The 25,047-nt window shown below is 45.4% G+C and overlaps 1 protein-coding gene across 6 annotated transcripts in view; it reads left to right on the top strand.

Annotated features, from left to right (window-relative positions):
• The first annotated feature begins 18,816 nt into the window (after positions 1 to 18,816).
• ARID4A (AT-rich interaction domain 4A) overlaps positions 18,817 to 25,047 on the top strand; it is a 95,372-nt gene continuing 89,141 nt past the window's right edge. Inside the window, exons 1-3 of one of the 6 annotated variants that reach the window (XM_040333810.1) lie at positions 18,817 to 18,946; positions 22,460 to 22,583; positions 23,231 to 23,287. In XM_040333810.1, the coding sequence (XP_040189744.1) occupies positions 23,282 to 23,287 (6 nt within the window). In that variant the 5' untranslated portion in view covers positions 18,817 to 18,946; positions 22,460 to 22,583; positions 23,231 to 23,281. Of the gene's footprint in view, positions 18,951 to 19,007; positions 19,126 to 22,459; positions 22,584 to 23,230; positions 23,288 to 25,047 lie in introns of those variants that run through there. The other 5 variants (XM_040333808.1, XM_040333809.1, XM_040333813.1 and 2 more) reach the window with 5 other exon arrangements.

Below are 25,047 nucleotides of genomic sequence, written 5' to 3'. Positions count from 1 at the left end.
AAGGAACAACAGATCCCTGATCGGAACACTAGTTCACATGAGAACAACAATAGATCCTTGACAAAACTAGATCCCTGGCAGGAACAGATCCCTCAACAACAATAGATCCCTGATCGGAACACAAGTTCACATGAGAACAACAATAGATCCTTGACAACACTAGATCCCTGATCGGAACACAAGTTCACATGAGAACAACAATAGATCTTTGACAACACTAGATCCCTGATCGGAACACAAATTCACATGAGAACAATAGATCTTTGACAAAACTAGATCCCTGGCAGGAACAACAGATCCCCCAACAACAATAGATCCCTGATGGGAACACAAGTTCACATGAGAACAACAATAGATCCTTGACAAAACTAGATCCCTGGCAGGAACAACATATCCCCCCAACAATAGATCCCTGATCTATTGTAACGCACAGAGAGCATTTTAGACACAGGAAAACAGGGAACAGGGAAGAAGAAATCAAACAGGAAGAAGAATGATGTCAGAAGAGCTTAGTAGCTCTGATTGGCCATTTCTGACATTCCCTGTCCTGGAGGCGATTTATAAATCGCCCCAGATCGCCTCAGGTCGCCCTGTGGTTCACATTCAAGTCGTGTCGGAATCGCCTCTGGAAGTCGCGCTGGAAGTCGGATCGCCCCAGTGTGAACCGGCTCTAAAGATGATGTCCACCACCAGAACATTGCCAATATCAAAATAAAAAAGTTTCAGGGAATCAACACCAAGAGTTACCCAACCAGTTGATTTTGGCAAGGAACTACTTGGTCCTCAGAACACACAGCCCAGTTACATATCGACTATCTCAAATCAGGTTAACAGATACCAACCATTAAGGAGCAATACTACAGTAACTGAAGTTTGTAAAAACAATAAAAAATTTTATTAATAGCCGCAAATTTTAATTTTAGAACTAGCTTGGCATTTTTTTTTTTAATTACATGTTTGGCCTTATAAAAAAAGTGTCCTTTACCATTGTGCTTTAGGCTTTAGATGTGAACTCAGCCTCAAAAAACAGTTCCAGGCAACAAGTGAAAAAACAATAAAATGAGCCATCAAATTTCATCATCAATTTAGGCCAATTTGTATTCCGCCACATATTTTTGGTAAAAAAAAAAATCCCAATTAGCCATATTGATTGGTTTGTGCAAGTTATTGCGTCTACAAACTATGGAATAGATTTAGAGACTTTAATTTTTTTTTATCAGTAATGGAGACGATCAGCGATTTTTAGCAGGACAAATTGGACACCAAGTGACACTTTTTTTGGCAAACAGTGACACCAATACAGTGATCCTTGCCACCCTGCCAAGGTATATGTGCGGTCTGGAAGTAGTTAATCATCCCTCTTTAAGCCAACTTGATCATCATTTACTTCTATGTGCTGCTACACGTACTGCAGTACTTTTTCTCCATCCCATGGTTCCGCAGGTCCTTCAAAATCCTTGGTTGTAAGCCCTCTGTCCATTTTCAGTATATACAAAACCAGATGTATTGGAAGTTATTTTTGTTTTTAAACAATTGTGTTGAGGTTTATATGCATCCCTGTGACTCCAGTTTGTGGCACAGCAATCTAAGCATATTTTATAGGTACATGGAAGCCCGGGTTGTGTTTAACCACGACCCTTAAGCCCCTCCCACTATCATGTATGACCACACCCACTTTTTTGCAGCTCACCATCACCCCCAAATGTCCCTCATTCTCAAGTTGGAAAGGTACGCAACTATGCTCCACCACTGTACCTTTACTGGCCACTAGGATACTCTTATTGGACATTGGAATGGCAGAGCTCAACCAAGATGGAAGAAATCAGGCCCTTGTAACAAAGCAGGCTACAAATAAACATGGCATCTGGCATCTTGTAAAAGTGTCTGATAGTAGAAAACTTTAAACAGCCAAGTTGACAACTATTTAGGAAAGCTAATGAACGTGTAGACAGTAGCAAATCATTCCTATCCATCGCTTCTCTAATGCAGAATACTACTTATGCACGTCATCATTTTTACATTTCCCCATTCAGCTTTGTGCAGGAGGGGGATGTGACTGTACAAAAAAGGGAAGGAACAGGAATGCAACTCCCTTGGCACCTAGCGATAATTTCTTTCAGGCTGTGAGAAAAGCGTCCACCCCCACCTTAAATAAGATGCTCACTGCAGTTTCTCCCTCTGTGCTTGCCAAGAGCAACACAAAGCTATCAAGGCACATATAAAAACATGTGATTCAGTCCTACAGCCAAGACATGACTGGCTGCTATGAGAAACGCATTTAGTACTTGCTCCTGATGTTAAACAAACTGAAAGACGGTAGCTTGTTATCCTAAACCGATGAGGAAGCTCACACTTTACACTTCAGATAATCATATCTGCAGGTTCTCATGCAGACATAATCTACATCAGGGGTAGGCAACCTCGGCCCTCCAGCTGTGGTGAAACTACAAATCCCATCATGCCTCTAGGAGTCATGCCTGTGATTGTCAGGGTCTTGCAATGTCTCATGGGACTTGTAGTTTCAAAACAGCTGGAGGGCCGAGGTTGCCTACCCCTGGTCTACATTGTTTCTCAGGGTTTTTCAAAAAAAGCCACATAAGACAAAACGCTCAACACATCCACCAATCAGAAATGTTATTTCTTGCTAAATGGTGCTCTTAATATTTCATTGGATATTTGTACCATTTGGCAAATCAAGCAAAAAACTAGTCACAGTAAAATGAAATTCATAGAAAGTTCACAAAATACAACCTCTGGTGAAATCAATTGTGAAGTTTATTTGCTTAAAAAACAACAACAAAAAACACACATTACAACTTATTGACAATTTGCCGGTGATGCGTCTGTAAACGGTTTTATATCGGCTCAAAAGCAGAGATGACAGACAATCAAAATCAGCCATACCACAACATTTTTCAGTGACCTCATCAGTCTGAATAATTTTATTAAAACAAAAAAACATTCACAAAACAATCCAAAAAGCAAGAAAAATGTATAGTGCTACACAAAATTAAAGCAAAACAATTAACCCTTTACACATGAATTAATTCAGGGGTAAGGGCACAAAGCCTGGCAGACACTTTTGTTTCTGCCCTGAGAACAGCCAAATTGCCAATGAATTAGCCAAGCATTACATAAGGCCACACAATGAACTAAATTAAAAATCCTGTAATTGTGAACACTTAAGATACTAACTGAAAGGAGTTTTTAAGGCTTGTTTATTTTATAAATAGATCCCTTTAAGCTAGTGCATTGCTCGTTCACTTACCTCTTCCTTCGATTTCCCTTCTACATGTCCCCCCTGTCTGAATTTCTCACTTCCCGTTTCTTCTCAGTAAACTTCAAACCATCATCCGAGCGGTGGTTAGTCAGCAAGAACAGCTTACCGAGGAACAGGAAGTGAGAAATTCAGACAAATAAAAAAAAACATTTAGAAGGGAAATCGAAGGAAAAGGTAAGTGAACCAACAATGCACTAGCTTAAAGGAACCTATTTAGAAAATAAAAAAACCTTTACAACCCCTTGAAGGTAAATGTGTTTGCCAGATCTAAAACTTCCTTTACAAAGTTGGTATAAACATCAGTAAATAAGTCAGGGCAGATAGGAACTGTATAGCAGGTCAAATCCTGTCTAACATAAGGGACTTTAAATGTTACCTGACCTCTGGAAGGTCACAAGAATCATACTGCGGTTGTGCTTAGCCTGTGCAGAGAATACATTGGAGACACCTCTTCATCTGCAAACACCACTTCTACAATCCAATAGTCGGCTGCTCCTAAAGAAAAAAAGAAAAAAAAACACCAGATGAGATTTCCTGAGATTCTAGACAATTTAACAATCACTTAGGGGTCCCTTTCTGATGAAGCGGAATCAGTCAAAGCAGACAGTGTTCTCTATGGGGCGGTCAGATGAGAACAGACTGCCTGTGTTTCCATCCAATTGTCGTCGGATCCAGTGGACGGATGGGGAACGGATCGGATGCCGTTGGGTGACAGCAGACAAATGTCTGCCGACATCCACCGTCCCATAGAGAACAATGGCTGGTTCGATCATGTCCGCCTGAAAAACAGACAGGTGGACCCAATCGGTCCGCTGGTGTAAAAGGGGCCTTACATTTATTTTAGTAATCCGTAAAATATCACTTTTGAACATGATTTTAAAGGTCATAAAGCTAAAAATATTGTCACCTAAAGGCCAAGTTTACCTTTTCCAGAAAGCAGCCTATGCAGTCAAGGGGCCCTAGTAGATAGTAAACTGTGAATTGTTCATTAATTGATTGTCCTGCATGGGCCCTTCACCTCACATCCTGTGATGTTGTCAAGATGTGAAAACCATTTTGGCGGCTCACTCCCAGTATAAGCCCTTGTTCACACCAGTGCGATTTTAAATAGCATGACAAGTCGCACCCCATTTGCAGCAATGGAACTGTTGGAGTCACTTAAGTTACACAGATTAGTACGGTTCCATTGCACTGAATGGGGTCCGACTTCTGATGCGGCAAGAGCTCCAAAGTAGGAGCGATTGTCACACGAGTGTGAACCGGGTCTTTAAGCAAAATTAAACCCTTCTACACTTTACAGACAAGAGGAGGTAAATGAGCGCCCAAAGTGCAATAGCTGAGAAATAAACCGCTTTATTGAGGTTACAGGTGATAAAGCCAATAGGTTTCAGGGGACCAAGGACTCCCCCCTTCCTCAGGGCTGCTGTTTGAATAAGGATCCCCGAAACGCATTGGATTGGTTCTCATTACCTGTACCCTCAATAAAGCAGTTTATTTCTCAACTATTGCACTATTGGGCACTCCTTCACATTACCTCCTTTGATCACTATGGGAGCGACCATCTGGCCGCATCCTGAGGTAGCAGCCCAGGCCCACAACAGAACCCAATATTTGTACACAACAGCCAGGCATCAAACTCTGGAAATAGGATTTTTCCTATTCAGCCCATCTGACCCCCATCTACAACCAGTGATCAATTAAGTGAGTCCAGCATGATCCTGACCTTCAACAAATACTTAACAGCCTTACAACTGGTAAATTGATGGTTTTAGTTCTGCTTTGTGATTTACTGCTGTTCAGTGGCTCTGGGCTTTAGCAAAATGGCAGCCTCCAGCAAGAACAGACATAAGCAATGCTGGAGGAAATTTACAACACACACCAATTGTGGTAGCATAATTATTAATGTGGAATGTATGTTCCTTGCTAAAGACCATTTTTTTTTATCAAGTAATGCGCAAGTTCTGCTTTATGGCGCAGCGACTTTAGAAAAGTTTCCTGCACTACATTTCTGCCATTTCATTTCGACTAGTATTGACTGGTAAATATTGTAGCTGTTAAATTAAGTCGTAAGCCGCAATTAAAATCGCACATCAAAATCATAACGAGATCTGTGGCTTTGAATTTCATTCACCGAAGTAGCCGATTTCAAAGCATCCAATTTGCTTGATAGGCTAGTGTGACGGCTCTCAATGGAGTCGGTTTACACATGTCCAGGGCAGCCACAGTGCATTCCTGCGAGTTTTTTGGTCTGGTTCAAGTGCGAAATCATGCAAATATTTGAACCTGAACCGTTAGGCACACCGAACCCCATGCTGGGAACCGTGGCCACACATATGTGAACCAAGCCTAAAGTAATAGTAAAGTCATTTTTAAAAAGTAAAAAAAATAAAAGGATGCTTGTCCCAGGAGAAGACAGTGATTATTGCTGGCGCTAGCGAGTATTCACTTGTAAAATCCAGCAGGCTGGTTTCTACCAAAGTTAATCCATCGAGCCTGCCCATACATGGTTTGAAAAGTGGCCAGTTCCTGATAAGTCGGCCGGGATTCGAACAGTCTATGGCTGGCTTAAAATGTCTGAAGTGCTGTTTATGAAGTAATACATTTTGATGCAGGAAATTGCCAATGTGTAATAATGGGTGCCATGGAATAATAAACCAAGAAATGTCCTCTCTTAAAAGGAATGGTAAATTAGGCCTCATGAATTCTGCGATTGCCACTGCGACAAGTTTTCCAGAAACATAATCCTGCCCAGGTAGATCTTTGGCCTTTCTCATGCACAATAATCATTTAAGCCCAGGTTCACACTGGGCTGCGGGAATGAAGCCGTGCGAGTTCAGCTGAACTCGCATGATTTCACTCCTGCCTGTCAGTCCCGATTTCAGCCAATATTACAGATACATCTGTGCAGGTTTCTGCACAGATGTCAATGGCGGGCCGAAATGGCAAAAAGTGGTACAGAAAACTACTTTTTGAAATCGGTGCAGCACCACAGATGCGGCGCCGCACCGCCCTAGTAGGACAGTGCCATTGCCGCCGATTTGACACGTCAAATCATAACAATGTGAACCAGGGCTAAAGGACCAGAAATTACTATACGGTTTTAGAGGGTCAGATTTAGTACAACAGCAGATAGCATCTTAGACTGCTTGAAGTGCAAGTCTTCTTTTCCAAATGCGGCATCACTGAAACATGTAGAAAAATAGAAAGACTCAAAGAATTGGACATGTAATTGCCATCATCCCTTAACCACTTAAGCCCCGGACCAATATGCAGCCTAAAGACCCAAGGTGTTTTTACAGTTCGGGACTGCGTCGCTTTAACAGACAATTGCGCGGTCGTGCGACGTGGCTCCCAAACAAAATTGGCGTCCTTTTTTCCCCACAAATAGAGCTTTCTTTTGGTGGTATTTGATCACATCTGCGGTTTTTAGTTTTTGCGCTATAAACAAAAATAGAGCGACAATTTTGAAAAAAAAGCAATATTTTTTACTTTTTGCTGTAATAAATATCCCCCAAAAACATATATAAAAACATTTTTTTTCCTCAGTTTAGGCCGATACGTATTCTTCTACCTATTTTTAGTAAAAAAAAAATCGCAATAAGCGTTTATCGATTGGTTTGCGCAAAATTTATAGTGTTTACAAAATAGGGGATAGTTTTATTGCATTTTTATTTTTTATTTTTTTTTTACTACTAATGGCGGCGATCAGCAATTTTTTTCGTGACTGCGACATTATGGCGGACACTTCGGACAATTTTGACACATTTTTGGGACCATTGTCATTTTCACAGCAAAAAATGCATTTAAATTGCATTCTTTATTGTGAAAATGACAGTTGCAGTTTGGGAGTTAACCACAGGGGCGCTGTAGGAGTTAGGGTGCACCTAGTATGTGTTTACAACTGTTTGGGGGTGTGGCTGTAGGAATGACGTCATCGATCGTGTCTTCCCTATAAAGGGAATGACGCGATCGATGCGCCGCCATAGTGAAGGACGGGGAAGCCGTGTTTACACACGGCTCTCCTCGTTCTTCAGCTCCGGGGAGCGATCGCGACGGAGCGGCTATAAACAAATAGCCGCGCCGTGTCCCGGATCGCTCCCCGAGCGGACCCGACCACCGCATGTAGCGGGGGGGGTCCGATCGGAGCCCCCACCCGCTAATAGGCCGAGGACGGTACCCATACGCCCATGTGCCTGTACGTGCCATATTGTGGACGTATATGTACATGCGGTGGTCCTTAAGTGGTTAAAGACAGAAAAAAATATATGAAAAAAAAAAAAACTCAAATTCTGGGATTTTTAAGGCGATGAAAAATTATTTTATTAGACATGTAAACATTATAGAAAAACAAGTTTGCTGAATTCCACGTATTGCATATATTGTACATAATATTAAAACATTGCATATATTGGAAAACAAAGTGATATTTCCCACTACTTGTCCTGTGACCAGGACAGGCGGCGACGCATTGCGTCACGTCAGTATATATTGAGACGCCGGGGACTGCACATGGCTTCATTTCTCTCCTCTGCCAGGTTGCTGGAGGAGGACATTTCTCCAAGAGCCACCGACACTCAATGGTGTTTACCATCAAAGGAATCTTTATATCTGCTGACCAATTACCCAGCAAGAAATCTTTCCCTTATTTTAAAGGAGTCGCTTTTGGGCTTGACTATCTCCAAGAGGTCGGCACAATACAACATTGAACTAATAATTTTTTGTCCATTTTTACATCAGTCTTTGGTTCTTTTCTGTGGCTATGAGCGCCAAACGTTTGGATTATATCATATCCAGCAGTCCTGTAAAGAATGAAGAGTACTTGATGTGGCCATCAGCCCTTTTCACCATAATATGGGGAATGCCTCTGCCATTTGCAATTTTCAATATGTATTAAAAATGTAAGTCTTCTATGATATATATCTACAGGTGTTAATATCTGTGATGTATAAGATATTTACATGGAATCTCAAACACTGCATTTTGTTTCTTTTTAGAAGTGGTACAATATCCCTGAGGAAGATTCTATTGATATAATTATTAATCGAAACGCGTTGGAAACCCTCTACTTCTAACCATCGGCCTTTCACTGGTGGTCACAGGACAAGTAGTGGGAAATACCACTTTGTTTTCCAATATATACAATGTTTTAATATGTTGTACAATATATGCAATACGTTGAATTCAATTAAAATGTTTCTATGTTTACATGTCTAATATATATTTTTTATAGGAAATGTCTAATTATTTTTTTATTGCCTTAAAAATCCCAGAATTAAAGGTTTCTTCACTGAAACGTGTGCTGCCAAATTATAAATATAATATTATTAAAAAAATAAAAAGAAGTGGCTCATGATTTGAATTTCCCAGCATGCATGAGGTCTATGGTATCCTTTATATACACATTAAAAAAACATGTTTGAAAAGTAACAAAATACCTCAAGCACTGTTAGGCTCTGTTCATAACAAAGCAACTCAGATGGCGCGATTTGGAAAATGGTCCTGTAATACTGCCAGTTCCGATGCAGGGTGCAATTCTGGTCCCATAGAATATGCAAACCACATCCAAGTTAAACTACACAAACGCGCTGAAATTCATATCAAAAGCAGATCACAGCAGTGTAAACCTAGCCTTAGCCCAGGGTCACACTGGGCTGCGGGAGTGAAGCCGCGCGAGTTCAGCTAAACTCGCACGATTTCACTCCCGCTGGCAGTCACGATTTCAGAGACATCTGTGCAGGTTTCTGCACAGATGTCAACGTAAATCGCGGCCCGAAATCGCAAAAAGTAGTACAGGAACTACTTTTTGAAACAGATGCGGCGTCGCACCGATTAGGACGGTGCCATTGCCGACAATTGCCGCCGTTTTGACATCTCAAATCGTGCCAGTGTGAACCAGGCCTTAATGTAATAACCATGTGCTAGCATACATTACATTTAGGAGTACATTTTGTATGGTGCCCTCACACTATAGGTACTAGATATACATTGAGATATTCTCAATAGGATAGCAGCAGTACAGAAAACAGAATCCTTACCCTCCTGGCGTGGTTATTTGTTACTCTAAACCTAGCCTTAAATCCTGGTACAGTTTCCCCCCCCCCATTCAACCCAGAAGGTGCAAAAAAAACAAAAAACACACCACATCTGTCAGCTCAGGTCAATGCCGCTGTACTAACTATCTGACCTTAGTACAGCGATCCACCCTGCTGAGCTATAGTATTCTTAAAAAGCCGATGTCTTTGGCCCATGTGCCTTTTAAAAAAAAGTGCAAATCCAAACATTCGTTGCTTTCACCTGTCACTGCAACCTCCTAAAAACTCATATCCTTCGTACTATTTTCAGCCTTCAATTGGATTTAGGTCACATCCAGATTCCTGCGTTGTGTCAACAGTAAGGCCGATGTCAGACGGGAGACTTGGCTTCGAACAATTTTAAAATTTGCTAGTAGCAGAATCACAAAGAGGTTGTTTGTCCCTCTGGAATCAATCTGACGCAGTGAAATGTCACTCCCTTCACCAGCGGCCAAAATTCAGCAGCATTTGGGCCAGCGACAGGGTGACAACTCACTGCCATCTGGTGATTCAATAGGACAAACAGGCAGCCTTTTATCATTGGCGAATTTGTCTCTAGCATCAGAACTGTCCGTCTGACATCATCAGTCTAAATTTGCAACAGTGGTGTTGACTTACAAAAAAATAAAAAAAAAACTTGAGTGCAAAATCTGGTGCAATGAAACCAAATCAGCTTCCATTGAACAAGCTAAAATTAGAAGCCAATTGTCTACCATGCACAGCTGCACAAGGTTTTGCACTCTCCTGTTTTAGTAAATAAACCCCTTTGCTTATCTAGCTTTAGCACAGTTTATGCTAGCAGCAACTGTAGCTCCTCTGAAAAGTAATCCATGCTTTGATGTCTCTTCATAGGCATTTGCCAGACGAGGAGGCATTGGGGGTAATTTACTAAAACTGGAAAGTGCAAAATCTGGTGGAGCTCTACATAGAAACCAATCAGCTTCCAGGTTTTATTGTCAAAGCTTAATTGAACAAGCTGAAGTTAGAAGCCGATTGGTTTCTATGCAGAGCTGTACCAGATTTTGCACACTCCAATTTTAGTAAATATACCCCAATATGTTGCTCTAAGGCCACACTACTGTGTTCATGGTTGCACTGTAGTAGCAGCATGGCCCCATTCACTTGAATGGGTCACGTTAGCTGGCAGGTAGTAGCTGCTGAATGCCTGGTAGGAGCCGATTCACATACCGTATGTCTGCAGCAGGCCCAGGGTGTTTTGCAGAAAAACGCTGCGAGTCTTTTGGTCCCTTTCAGCCCAAAATTCAGGCTAAAATCAGACCTTAAAAACGGTGAACCAACACGCACCGGACCCCTGGTGTGATCCGCATGCAGCTCATATGTGAACCGAGCCTTACATTGGCTATTCCCCCCTCAGTCCATTATAAATGCTTCTACCAGACTCATCTACCTTAACATCCACTTAACGTGTGCTGCTACTCTATGCCAATCCCGCCACTGTCTGCCCCTCAATCCAAAATACCAACAATTTACAAAGCCATCCACAACTCTGCCCCCAGCTATATCACTAGCCTAATCTCAAAATACCAACCTAATCATTCTCTTTGTTCTTTCCAAAGACCTCCTGCTCTCTAGCTCCCTTGTCACCTCCTTCTACACTTGCCTCCAGGACTTGTGCCCAGTCTCTCCTATCCCCTGGAACTCCCTACCCCAATCCAACGGTCTCCTACTCTGTCCACTTTTAGACAACCCCTGAAAACTCTTCTTTTCAGAGAAGCCAAACCTGCCTCCACCTAACTGTACTTTTATTTTTTCCGTCAGATCATCCCCTACAGCTATTATTTGTATCTCTTGACCCTTCCTCTTGGACCCCTTTCACACAGAGGCGCTTTGCAGGTGCTACAACGCTAAAAATAGCGCCTGCAAAACACCCTGAAAAAGAACGGCTCCATTCACACTGGAGCAGTGCGCTGGCAGGACGTTGAAGGATCAGTTTGTATACCGCTCCTCCACCATTCTTGCCCATTGAAATGAATGGGCACCGCGGCCGTACTGCTAGCAAATCGCTGCTGCAGCAGTGCTTTGCAGCCGCTAGCGGGGGTTTAAAAAAAAAAACCCCACTAGGGGGTGAATACCTCCACTGAAATGACGGTAAAGCGCCGTTAAAAAAAGCGGCGCTTTTCCGCCGACACTGCCCGCACCCCAGTGTGAAAGGGGCCTTAGAATGTATGTCGCCTGTCACCCAGCATCTTTCCCTCTCTGTTCCTCCTGGCTCACTGGAGCACCGAGCTGTGGAGGGGTGGGGAGCGGTCGTCTCAGTGGCTCGCTGAGAGGCTGAGACTGCCATTACTCCAGGCAGCTGGTGGATCCAGACTTCTGAAGTTGGGATGATGCACTGCCTTGACTGATCCTGGTGATGTCAGCAGAGAGCAGCCTTCAGACTGCTCTCCGCTGAAAACCGGTCACAGGAGTGCAAAACAAATTGCACTCCTGTGACCTTTAGAAGAAGCCCGGCCTAAAAAGCTCAGGCTGGACTTATCCTTTAACTAAAAAGGTACAGAGCAGTACCCACAGCAATTAATCAGTAAGACAATTGTTTTTTTCTGTGCCCTGTTTACATATGTTTATTTTGCAAAAACACGTCTTAAAAAGGATAACTCTACGCTAGTGAAAAAAAAACAAAAAAAATAACTAGCATATATAAATTTCTGCACATGTAATATTGTAATTGAACGTTATTTAAAAGGAGTTGTAAAGGAAAAACATTTTCACCTTAATGCAATCTATGCATTTAGGTGAAAAAACATCTGATGCTTCCGTCCCCCCCCCCCCCCCGTTATACTTACCTGACCCCTCGAAAGTCCCGAGATCCTTTTCGCCGCTCAGCCTGGCCGCCGATTGGCTAGAGCGGATGGATTGAGAGCAGCGCAGCAATTGGCTGTAGCTGCTGTCTATCACATCCAGTGACGCAGCAGGGCCGAGTCATACAGCGAGCCGCCATAGCCGCTCACTGTATCACAGGAGCGCGCCCGCAAGGACTCATCACCATGCAAGCTCTCCCGCATGAATGTGGCGAGTTCTTGTGGGGAGGACCAGAGACAGCCGCCGAGGGACCCCAGAAGATGTGGATCGGGGTCACTCTGTGCAAAACGAACTGCACAGTGGAGGCAAGTATAACATGTTTTTTTTTTTTTTTAAAGAAAAAAATAAAATTATTTTATTAACCCTTTAAAAACGACTTTTTGTTTTCAATCTGCAACACTATCATGTTCTGTAAAATGCAATACAGTATAGCAAACCTGGAGGCATTCTGTAGCTAGATGGTGTACAGAACTCCCCCAGATATGTAATGTCCTGCTTGTGTGATTGGCTCTCTAAATTTTCAGAAACGATACAAGTCAGATTTTGGGCATCCCCTACAACAAAATATCAATTTTGGTGAGATACTCCAAAAAGGAAATCACCTCCAACAGGCACTTTGCTCATTAAAGCCATGCTACAGCTGATTTTATAATTATAAATCAATCCCATTAGATTCACTTCACACATCGACACAAACATCTATTTCTTCAGAATAACAAAAAAAGCAGAAGTCTGCAACAAAGTTGAAAACCACTGCAATGTACATAGATCACCCAGAGGGGAATGTTTGTCTTTTCTCAACAAAGGTGGAGCGACTGTTTAATGGACAAGCCTTTGATAATGCTGATCTCGTTAGCAAACCTATCCCTTACCTAAAGTAGAAAGAAATTATCCCACAATAACTTACCTGTCTAAATATTGCTTCCCCGTTGTTCTGCTCCTGTCTTCTTACATTCTCTAATAAATCGCATAATAATAATAATCATCAATATTTTTTTCTCTATGCGGTGAACGCAACGCTTTGGAAAAAAAAGGTGCACTGAACGGCCCACAAGGGGTCCTGAACCACCTTGTAGTTGTGACCTCAGCCTGCCAGCATCTACAGCTCTCACAGTTGTCCAGATGTCTGCCGGAATAAGAGTTCTTCCTACCAGCCGCAGATAGAGAGTGATAAGCCGGAGCTTTGTGGTCATGTGACAGCATAGAAACCCTATCTAAAGCAAAAAAAATAAAAAAAAGTTATATTATACCAGGCTCTATGAGGTGGTTTTCATTTTTTCTTTACTTTATTTTCACCTGGTGATCTGACAAGGAACACATTTACTGTCTTAGGGAGTCTCAACTCTGAAAGGGTAAGAGACCCCCTTAAAGCGGGGGTTCACCCCAAAAAAAAAAAAAAAAAATTTAATATTACATCTAGCAGAGCCAGCATAGAAGGGGCATTTACTTTCGACGTTTTATTTTTTTTCTGTACATACCTTTATATTCTGTTTTTGTCCAGGGCTTCCGGGTTCCGATGACTGGGGGACTGGGCGTTCCTATCCTTCCGTTGGATGATTGACGGCTTGTGAAACAGGTGACCTGTCGCACAACGAGCGTCACCATACGTCGGGAAATAGCCGAGCTGCAAGTCGGCACTATACGGCGCCTGCGCAGTCAGCTCTACACGGCGGGCGCAGGCGCCGTATAGTGCCGACTCGCAGCTTGGCTATTTCCGTAAATCTGGTGACGCGCGTTGTGTGACAGGTCACCTGTTTCACAAGCCGTCAATCATCGAACCGAAGGATAGGAACGCCCAGTCCCGCAGTCATCGGAACCCTGAGGCAGGGATAGGAACGCCCAGTCCCGGAAGCCCTGGACCAAATCAGAATATAAAGGCAAGTACGGAGAAAAAAAAAAAAAACCTGCCGAAAGTATATGCCCTTACTATGCTGGCTCTAATGTTAAAAATTTGTTTTTAGGGTGAACCTCCACTTTAAGCCGGCCATAAATGGATCGCAATTGGTCCAGTTCAGCAGGGACAGGCCATATTTCGGTCATGCATGCCGATTATTGCAGAAGAGACATGCAATGTCTCTTCTGGAACAAACAAAACCTGTCTGCTTGCAGTCTTCCTTAGAATGTACAACGAGCTGTGCACGCTGTCAGGATGACTGAAATCCTGCGCAGGTGTCACATCATCCCCTGTTGGCCAATCAAGATGGCCAAAGACTAGCATCCGGAAGAATTCTGCATGGGACCTAGTGGGCATTGAGCAGACTTTAGATCTGCTTTAAAGGGGTTGTAAAGGTTTGTTTTTTTATGTTCTAAATAGGTTCCTTTAAGCTAGTGCATTGTTGGTTCACTTACCTTTTCCTTAGATTTCCTTTCTAATTTTTTTTTCCCTTTGTCTGAATTTCTCACTTCCTGTTCCTCCTCAGTAAGCCGTTCTGGCTGACTAAACACGGCTCGGATGATGGGGGCAAGCTTACTGAGGAGAAACAGGAAGTGAGAAGTTCAGACAAAGAAAAAAAAACATTTAGAAGAGATATCGGAGGAAAAGGTAAGTGAACCACCAATGCACTAGCTTAAAGGAACCCATTTAGAGAAAAAAAAAGAACTTTTACAACCCCTTTAATGCTACTGACAGACTACATCATCTATGTTATTTTTTATTTTGCCTTTAGTATGACTTAAAGCGGAGATCCAGTCATATTTTTGTTTATTAAAAGTCAGCAACTACAAAAAAGTGTAGCTGCTGACTTTTAATAAACAGCCACTCACCTGTCCCACGATCCAGCGGTGCATTCACCTGCACTGTGTTCTCCCTGTGTCGGCATCTCTACCATGGGCACCCAGCTTGCGACTTCACAGCCTAGTGCCCACTGCGCATGCACGAGCAGTGCTGCACTCTGACTGGCTCAGAAGTCTTCTAGGACCTGTCAAGTGTCCCAGAAGACTTTGGCCAGAAACATTTCTGCTTCCGATCACCCAAGGCGACCGGAGCGGAAGTGGGTACCTGCTCCTCTCCAAAAGCTGTTTCACAAACAGAAGCCGGGGAGAAGGCCTTAGAGCAGAAGCTCCACTTTTGGGTAAAAAAATAAATACATTTTTTTACAAGTATTCAAAAATTAATGTAATGAAAAAACATAACCAAGGCAAAAGGTGGGGTTGTCACAACACTTAGCAGTGACCCAATGATAACAGAAGTACATGGACGTCACTGGCCTCCTAAAATGTTAGTTGCTGGGCTGTGCTTGGCATCAGAATTTAAAATCGCGGGTGCAATGCAAGATCCAGCAGACTCACAGTACACAGTGTGCAAGTACCTCCAATATGGGCAGACAGTTACTGAATGGCAGAAAGAATCGAAGAACTACAAGGAAGCTCACCAACACCCTCGCAGTTTATTGAGACCTACAAGAAACCAGCCGCAATAGCCAATGGTAGTCGTAGTTTGTTCGTTCATTCACTGAACGAATGATGTGGCCCTATGGACAGAGCCATGCCCATTTAAAATGGAGATGGGAGGTGGGGAAATAAAAAAAAATCCTTCACCCGCTCTTACAGGGTGGGTAGCGAAAGCAGAGTAGGCAGGAGCTGGAACAAGTTCCAAGAGGTGAAAGTATCCTTTAGGCCTGGTTCACAGTGGTAGAATTTGAGATGCAATTTGAGATGTCAAAAAGTAGTTCCTGTACTACTTTCTGCGATTTCGAACCACCATGTACATTGACATCTGCGCAGAAACATGCACAGATATCTCTGAAATCGCGGCCGAAATCGGGACTGCCAGCGGGAGTGAAATCGTGCGAGTTGAGCTGAACTCGCAAGGCTTCACTCCCGCAGCCCAGTGTGAACCTGGGCTTAAATGCACATGAAAGCTCTGCATTTGTGTGGATCAGGCTTTTAAATTATAAGACACGTAACTGTCCTGGAGTTTAGTGATGCCGGCACCGCAGCCGATGTTTCCTGCCATTGCAGGTAAGGGTACCCAGCAGTGTCGCATTTCGGCTTCACGCTGGGAACCCTACTGCACATGAGGCCCGCTCCTCTTTCCTACTGGCCTGGCGACAGGGGGAGGAGGAGAAAGCCCCAGCCGTGACGTCAGTATCCATGGCTGAGGCTCCCAGAGGTGGGAAAAAAAAGGTGCCAATTGTGGCACCAGAGGGGTGGGTAGAGGGGGAATCAGATGAGCAGAAGCTCCACTTTTGGATGGAACTCCACTTTAAAGTGGTTGTAAAACCCTTGAAAACCATTTTGTGCTACAGGTAAGCCTATATTAAGGCTTACCTGTAGCTACCCAGGATATCTCCTAAACCTGTACTGTTTAGGAGATATCCCCTGTATGTGCTGATGTAATCAGTGCAATGGGGCAAACTGAAGTTATGGCACTTATGTGCCGCTGCTTCAGTCTGTGTGCCGTTACGGGCCGCGGGAGTGACGTCATTGCGGCTCCGGCCAATCACAGTGCCGGAGCCACGATAACCCAGAAGCAAGCCCCGGGCAACATGTCGGCGGCCTGAGGGGGAGACGAGGACGGCTGCGGGGGCTTTTTAATGCAAGGTAAGCAATTCACAATGAGCTAGTATGCTATGCATACTAGCTCATTATGCATTTGTCTTGCAGGGTTTTTTTTTCTTCATTTTCTTTGGGTTTACTTCCTCTTTAATACATTCTCTGCCATAGGATAAAAATGTTTACAGGTGCATCAGTGTGTGTGTGTGTGTGTATATATGTGTGTGTGTGTATGTATACACACACTATATATATATATATATATATATATATATATATATATATATATATATATATATATATATATATATATATATATATATATATATATATATATACATATATATACATATATACACACACACACATATATATATACATACACACACACACACACACACACACGATCCTGACCTTGGTCCAGTGCACAAGAGCAGCAGCTCTGCTCCCCCCCCCCCAACTGGACCCTATGACTCTCGCTCCCATCAGTTAAATCCAATGAGTAGCGAGTGTTGCACAGGGCCATGCCACACCGTGTGTGTTTAGACACACACAGTGTGGCTTTAGATCGAGCATGCACCAGTACCTCCCCCCCAGCAAGCAGCTAAGGTAGTCATTTAAAGGAGGGGGGCAGCACAGGGTGGGGATGTCCAGAAAAGGAAATAAAAAAAAAAAAAAAACAATTGAATATATAGTGTGGCATGGCCCAGTGCAACATTTGGGGGGGGCAGAGCTGCTGCTCTCGTGCATAGCACTGGACCAAGGTGTCAGGATCGTGTGTGTGTGTGTAATATATATATATATATATATATATATATATATATATATATATATATTTTTTTTTTTTTTTTATTACACACAGTGATGATACCTACATCATATACACCAATGATATGCAATTAGTGGACCTCCAGCTGTTGCAGAGCTACAAATCCCATGAGGCATAGCAAGACTGACAGCCACAAGCATGACACCCAGAGGCATGATGGGACTTGTAGTCCACTAATTGCATATCACCGATATACACGATGACAGAGGTAGGCAACCTGTGGCACTCCAGCTGTTGCAGAACTACAATTGTAACTGCCAACCTTGCAATGCCTCATGGGAAATTTAGGATAGATAGAATATATACACACACGGTGATAATCTCTATATTACCCCCCCCCCCCCTTCTAGACTGTAAGCTCTAACGAGCATGGCCCTCTGATCCCTCCTGTATTGATTTGTATTGTGACTGTACGGTCTTCCCTGATGTAAAGCGCTGCACAAACTGTTGTGGCACTATATAAATCCGGTATAATATTATATATTCTGATGATCCCTGTGTATACATTACGATGATCAGGCACTCCGGTCTCCCGCAGCTGGCTCGGTTCCTTCCAGGCACAAGGCGCCGCATTTCAGGCACTCCCCGGGGGGATGACAGCTGTCAGGCCGGGAAGGGGTTAACCATCCGGCGGAAGTCGGGCTCCTCTGACAAGACATGGACTTCCGGTGACGCAGAGCTCCCGCTTATGTCACCTCGGCAAATGGCCTCCGTCGACAACGACGTCACAGCCTTGATATGACCTCTGAGCTCCCACACAAACGTCTATCTTACCACAGCACACAACCCGAGCCGTCCATACCGTATATACATCCTCGGGGGACAAGCCGGCACCGACCCGGAGCGTCCGCGTCCCAGCAGGGCTTTCCCCCAGCACAACATACGTCCCGACTCGGTCGCTCCTCCTGCCTGTCTGAGCATAAAATGGGAAATATCCCCTACAAAATGGCGCTGAGCCCTATGGCAAGCGCAGGCGCAGTCTCGGGAAGCGCGCTCCAAACTCCTCCCCTTGCGCAGCCCTTTTACTTCACTCTAAACTCGGCTTAGTTCCGTTTCCAGGAAACAGGGCAGCCAATGACAGCTGAGGGAAGGATTCATCGCTCATCTCGGCTGGCCAATCCTCACTCACTGAACTCCATCCGGCTCTCCAATGTCTAATCACACACAGAAGAGGTCTGTCTTTGCTCCGTCCCCACCAATCAGTCACTACAGCAAAATCTACCCAATAGTAAAGCTCCTTTTTCTTACCTGCCTCTTAGGCGGCCAATAGGATTTTGACATTTGCGCTGCCAATGGCCCGCTAGCAATTTCTGACCAATCAGGCTCCTTGTCTTCTCACCACGGCGTGAGGTAGAGCCAATGGTCTTCCGAGAAGGATTGCTTCTGCTCAACAGCTTGTTATTTCGTTTATTGCTTGCAGTTCCGTGCAAGTGGGGGAGTTGGAGGAGCCGAGTGCGTGAGTGGAACTTTCAGCTTATGTCGCCCGTTCTGGGGGGGAGCTGAGGAGGTCGGGAGTCTTGCTGGCTAGAGGAGGAGGGGCGGGATGGTGAAGCTCGGGGCATCCGGCTTGGCGGAGCGCTGACTTCTCCGCACAGAGTTTGAAGGGATGTGACGGCGCTGCCAATGGAAGGGTAGGCGGCTGAGGAGAAGGTCTGTGGAGGGAGGCGGGTGGGGGGTCGGTAGAGCGGGGTGTCTCTCCCTGTCAGGGTGGTCTCTGAGGAGAAGGAGGAGGAGGAGGAAGAAGGGGGTCCGCTCCCTGTATGGGCACCGCACAACTTCCACAAAGGACGGTGCGGCCGGTGACAACGACTGACAGACCGAGCGGACAGAAAACAAAGCCTGACCGGGGCCCTCTCTTCTCCTCCGCACCGACACACGGAACCTGAGGTGACCGCACGGCCCTTCATCTCCGGCTCCTGTCACAGGCCGCACCGATCACCTCACCGGATCCACCGCCGGCTCCTGTCACAGGCCGCACCGAGCGCACTCACCACCTACCTCTACCTGCGTCCTCAGGGCCCCCTCACTGCTTCTGTCTTCAGGGGCCCACACACATATCATGGTGGTAGAGGCATCTGGGGGCTCCTTACCTCATGCTTCTTCTCTGAGGTGACAACAGACTGAGGGGACCGGTCACTGATCTGGCCCCTTCATGGAGGGGATCGGTCACTGATCAGGTCCTTCATGGAGGGGACCGGTCACTGATCAGGTCCTTCATGGAGGGGACCGGTCACTGATCAGGTCCTTCATGAGGGGACCGGTCTCTGATCAGGCCCTTCATGGAGGGGACCGGTCACTGATCGGGTCCTTCATGAGGGGACCGGTCTCTGATCGGGTCCTTCATGGAGGGGACCGGTCACTGATCAGGTCCTTCATGGAGGGGACCGGTCACTGATCGGGTCCTTCATGGAGGGGACCGGTCACTGATCGGGTCCTTCATGGAGGGGACCGGTCACTGATCGGGTCCTTCATGGAGGGGACCGGTCACTGATCGGGTCCTTCATGGAGGGGACCGGTCACTGATCGGGTCCTTCATGGAGGGGACCGGTCACTGATCGGGTCCTTCATGGAGGGGACCGGTCACTGATCGGGTCCTTCATGGAGGGGACCGGTCACTGATCGGGCCCTTCATGGAGGGGACCGGTCACTGATCGGGCCCTTCATGGAGGGGACCGGTCACTGATCGGGCCCTTCATGGAGGGGACCGCTCACTGATCGGGCCCTTCATGGAGGGGACCGCTCACTGATCGGGCCCTTCATGGAGGGGACCGCTCACTGATCGGGCCCTTCATGGAGGGGACCGCTCACTGATCGGGCCCTTCATGGAGGGGACCGCTCACTGATCGGGCCCTTCATGGAGGGGACCGCTCACTGATCGGGCCCTTCATGGAGGGGACCGCTCACTGATCGGGCCCTTCATGGAGGGGACCGCTCACTGATCGGGCCCTTCATGGAGGGGACCGCTCACTGATCGGGTCCTTCATGGAGGGGAACGGTCACTGATCGGGTCCTTCATGGAGGGGACCGCTCACTGATCGGGCCCTTCATGGAGGGGACCGCTCACTGATCGGGCCCTTCATGGAGGGGACCGCTCACTGATCGGGTCCTTCATGGAGGGGAACGGTCACTGATCGGGTCCTTCATGGAGGGGACCGCTCACTGATCGGGCCCTTCATGGAGGGGACCGCTCACTGATCGGGCCCTTCATGGAGGGGACCGCTCACTGATCGGGTCCTTCATGGAGGGGAACGGTCACTGATCGGGTCCTTCATGGAGGGGACCGCTCACTGATCGGGTCCTTCATGGAGCGGACTGGTCACTGATCTGGCCCCTTCATGGAGGGGACTGGTCACTGATCTGGCCCCTTCATGGAGGGGACTGGTCACTGATCTGGCCCCTTCATGGAGGGGACTGGTCACTGATCTGGCCCCTTCATGGAGGGGACCGGTCACTGATCTGGCCCCTTCATGGAGGGGACCGGTCACTGATCAGGTCCTTCATGGAGGAGGCCGGTCACTGATCTGGCCGCTTCGTGAGGGGACTGGTCACTGAAAGGGCCCCTTCGTGAGAGGACTGGTCACTGATCTGGCCCCTTCGTGAGGGGACTGGTCACTCATCGGGCCCCTTCGTGAGGGGACTGGTCACTCATCGGGCCCCTTCGTGAGGGTAATGGTCACTGATCGGGCCCCTTCGTGAGGGGACTGGTCACTGATCTGGCCCCTTCGTGAGGGGACTGGTCACTGATCTGGCTGCTTCATGGAGGGGACCGCTCACTGATCAGGTCCTTCGTGAGGGGACCGGTCACTGATCGGGCCCCTTCGTGAGGGGACCGGTCACTGATCGGGCCCCTTCGTGAGGGGACCGGTCACTGATCGGGCCCCTTCGTGAGGGGACTGGTCTCCTGCTGCTTTTCTCTTGAGGAGCCCTCCGACATAGGATGATGGAGATGTCTGTTGGCACTTCACCTTTTGCTTGCAATCTTGAGGTGCCAACAGACAAATGATACCGCATGAGGTGCTGGTACAGGTCATTGGTGGAGGGTAGTGATCAGTGATCTGGTACGGGTCATTGGTGATGTCTGGGGTGCCTTTCCTGAGGTGCCCACAGACATACTAGACATACTGTGCTCAGAGATGTCTGTGGGCTCCTTTCCTGCTGCTGCCTTTCTCTTGAGGTACTCGCAGAAATGTCTGAGGTCACCTCACCTTTTGCTTCCTCTCGAGTGGCCTGCAGACATTTACTGGTCATTGATGATGTGGATGTCTTTGGGCCCCTCTTCTCTTGCTGCCTTTTCTTGAGGTGCCCACAAACATGTTGTGGTGATTGGTGGTGGAGATGTGTGTGGGCACCTCACCTCTTGCTTTACTCTCTCCTCACTCTGTGGAGATTCCATCAAACACATGATCATTGATGTCTGAGGGCGCCTTACCTCACACATGTCTCTGGCTCTCACTTGAGGTGCCCACATACATGAATGGGTATGTCTCTGGGTACCTCGTTCTGTCTTGAGGTGATCAAAGACATACAGCATGCATTGCCTTTTGCTTTCTCTTGAAGCCTCCCCATACATTTGATGATGCTGTTTTCTGCAGGCACTTTGTTTCTTTCTTCTCTTCTGAAGCGTTCAGACATATGATGATTATTGATGATGGAGATGTCTTGGGGCACCTCTTCTCTTGCTTCCTTTTTTGAGGTGCCCACAGTCATTTCATGGTCATTGATGGAAATGTCCGGGGGCACTTGCTTCCTTTCTTGAGGTGGCCACAGTCATTTCATGGTCATTGATGACAGCGATGTCTGGGTGCCCCTCTCCTCTCGCACACTCTCTCTCAGGGTGCATATTGATGATGGGAATATCTGTAGGCACCTCACCAGTTACCTCTCTCTAGCTCTTGAGGTTCTCACAAACAGTTGATGACAGGGATGTGTGTGGGCATTTTACTAGATCAATCTCTCTTTTCTCAGGTTGCTCACAGACATTTGATGGCTGGTCAGGCTGTGTAGTGGAATTTCCTGTCTGGTGGTTGTTGTTGCGCCCACCCCCACATCCATGCTAGCATTGGGGGACTGCATGGTCAAGCTTGTGTTGGTGAGAACATGTTTATGCCCTTATGCATGTGTGATTTGGCTGCTGTCTGGTGCTTGGGACTACAGTTTGGGTTTGCAATATGTTGTGTCGCTTCACCTGTTTTGTGCATTGCCTGGGACAGTTGAACTGTACATGTGACACAGCATTAGTGAGTACAGGGCTGCTTGGAGAGATTTTACAGCATGCTGCGAAGTCTCTTGCAGCAAGTCCTTTCATAGTGCATCAAGTTGGGAGTGACTTTGCATGCTGTGCAAATAGCTATGTCTCAGATCTGCCTAGTAGATTGGTTGTTGTTGTAGACATTTAACATTAGTTATGTTTGTGCTAGCACAGTCTTTTATTTATTTTTATTTTGCTAAATATACACTGTCCTTTCCTACAAACATTCTTAACTAGGCACAGCTGTCAACCACACTTCAGGAACGAATATTCCTTAAGTGGAAAATCCAACCTGAGAATCTAGAGAGCCAGGGTTTTGGTTGGGTTGATCAGTAGGCATCTTGACCCTTGTTTAGTTCTACCCATTATTGGCCAGTCTATGTAAACAGTATTTTAATTCTGCATGAGTTTTGGGATGATCTGTGCACAAACTACAACAAAGCAGTATGTGTTGTGTCTAAATGTTCCTCCTTTTTGTTTTCTTTTAGTTGGAGTGACTAGAAGTCTTCGAGCTGGAATCCCTCAAATAACCTCTGACAATGAAGGTAAGCAGTTCTTCATTCATTTGTGTCCTTGTATCACGTTTAACATACATGCAAGGCCTATTTCCACTCTTTGTTATTCCTGCACTACCAGTGTTTACCTCTCAGCACCCCTTTCAGTGCTTGTAGTCAAATGTTTTTTGGGTTCTCTCGTCTTTAAGCTTCCTCCTGCCATTGCAGTCTCTGCCACATAGCAGCTTGTAGCAAGTCAGGATACTGAAACTTAAAAGTGTTGAGCTGTAGCAAACAGGACAGGGAAAGAGAAGTGACATGAGAGGATACTTGCTTTTAATATCCTGGAGTAAGAGGTGGTTTCTGAGTTGTAAGCTTTTATATATTGAATGTTGTGTTCTATTTTGGTCGTCTGTTTTCAGTTTGTCGGCACTGTCAGGGTGAATTGTGTGGGAGAGCCTTAACTATTTGCTTTCCTTTCTACATATGTTACATTAACATGGACCCTTTGTGAAGCACTCCTAGATCACTTCATATGTTGTGTTTGATAATGCTATATATTTATGAGTGAGATGCTTTCTTAGGGACGTTTTAAGCTATAAATGTGACTTTTACCAAACTCCTTGCTGGTAATAAATCAGTCATTTGTTCTTTAAAACACATTGACCTGGAAGATTCACCTGCCAGGAATGTTTGGTAAAAGTCAGATTCACTGCTCTATAAATATGGCCTTTAGTTATTGCTTCAGATTATTTGGTTTTAAGGACTAACTTTATCTTTTGCACAGTGTAACATATTACACCCGTGTTTTAGATGTAAAACAGTATGAGCAAGTGAATCTTCAGCAGTCACGGTCGCTTTTGAAATTGGCGAAATCTGTGAATGAATGAACAACAAGTGAATGAATGAACTTCACTTATCTGTCCCTACAGCAGACAGACTTGTTGTTTCTCAATGGAACATGATTGCTGTGATCAGCACACTTGTAGTACTATGACACTTTCTCAAGCTCATACCTCAGGATGGGCAGGAAGCTGTAGAAAGGGTCTGCAGGAGCCTGGCATTGCACCCACAATTCACTTATCATGGGTACAAAGCTTTGCAGGATCCTGTGGGAAAGAAAAAAATTTCCATGCAAAAATATGTGCAATTCTTTCATTTTCCTTGTGTGTTTTTTTTATTTAAATGTTATACTTGCCTGCTTTGTGCAGTGCTTTTGCACAGAACAGCCCATATCCTCTATTTCTCTGACCCTCACGGAGCTCCTGGCCCCTCCCTCCTGATGAGTGTGTTGGGTATTTTTATTATATCTAAAGACTGATTATCTTGCAATATACCTAGGCTTAGATGAAATTTAGGTCAGACATAGAAATTGTCTGTTTTGTGTTTTCAGCAGTTTTCAGTGTCAAACTGTCAGGTAGTTAGTGGATGTAAACCCTCATATATACCCAGTGAAGTGAATAGCCTCAGATGATTCCCAGAGATGAAACAAATCTTCCTACATAACTTTTGCATGTATATCTGCTGTCTTCAGCTTTATATACTGCTTAGAAAGTTCACGTCCTGTTAGAATTTTCTCTTCCTGATTCACCTGTGGGTGAGGATTCTTGCCATACATTGTGAGACAGCTGATTGGAGGAAAGCCACACCCCCCTCTCCACATAGGCAGAATAAGGAAGAAACTATGCAGAGCTGTGCTGTGAATAGACCAGCTCTCTGCTAATCTATTTATAGCACCCACCTTGATCCAAATTTTAGCCTGTTTTTTTTTTTTTTTCCACAGTTGATGGAGAATTTTTTGTCAGAAGTTA

The sequence above is a fragment of the Rana temporaria genome, chromosome 13 (genome assembly GCF_905171775.1).
Source record: "Rana temporaria chromosome 13, aRanTem1.1, whole genome shotgun sequence".
Lineage (NCBI taxonomy): Eukaryota > Metazoa > Chordata > Amphibia > Anura > Ranidae > Rana > Rana temporaria.
This window is presented reverse-complemented; position numbering and strand designations above follow the sequence as displayed.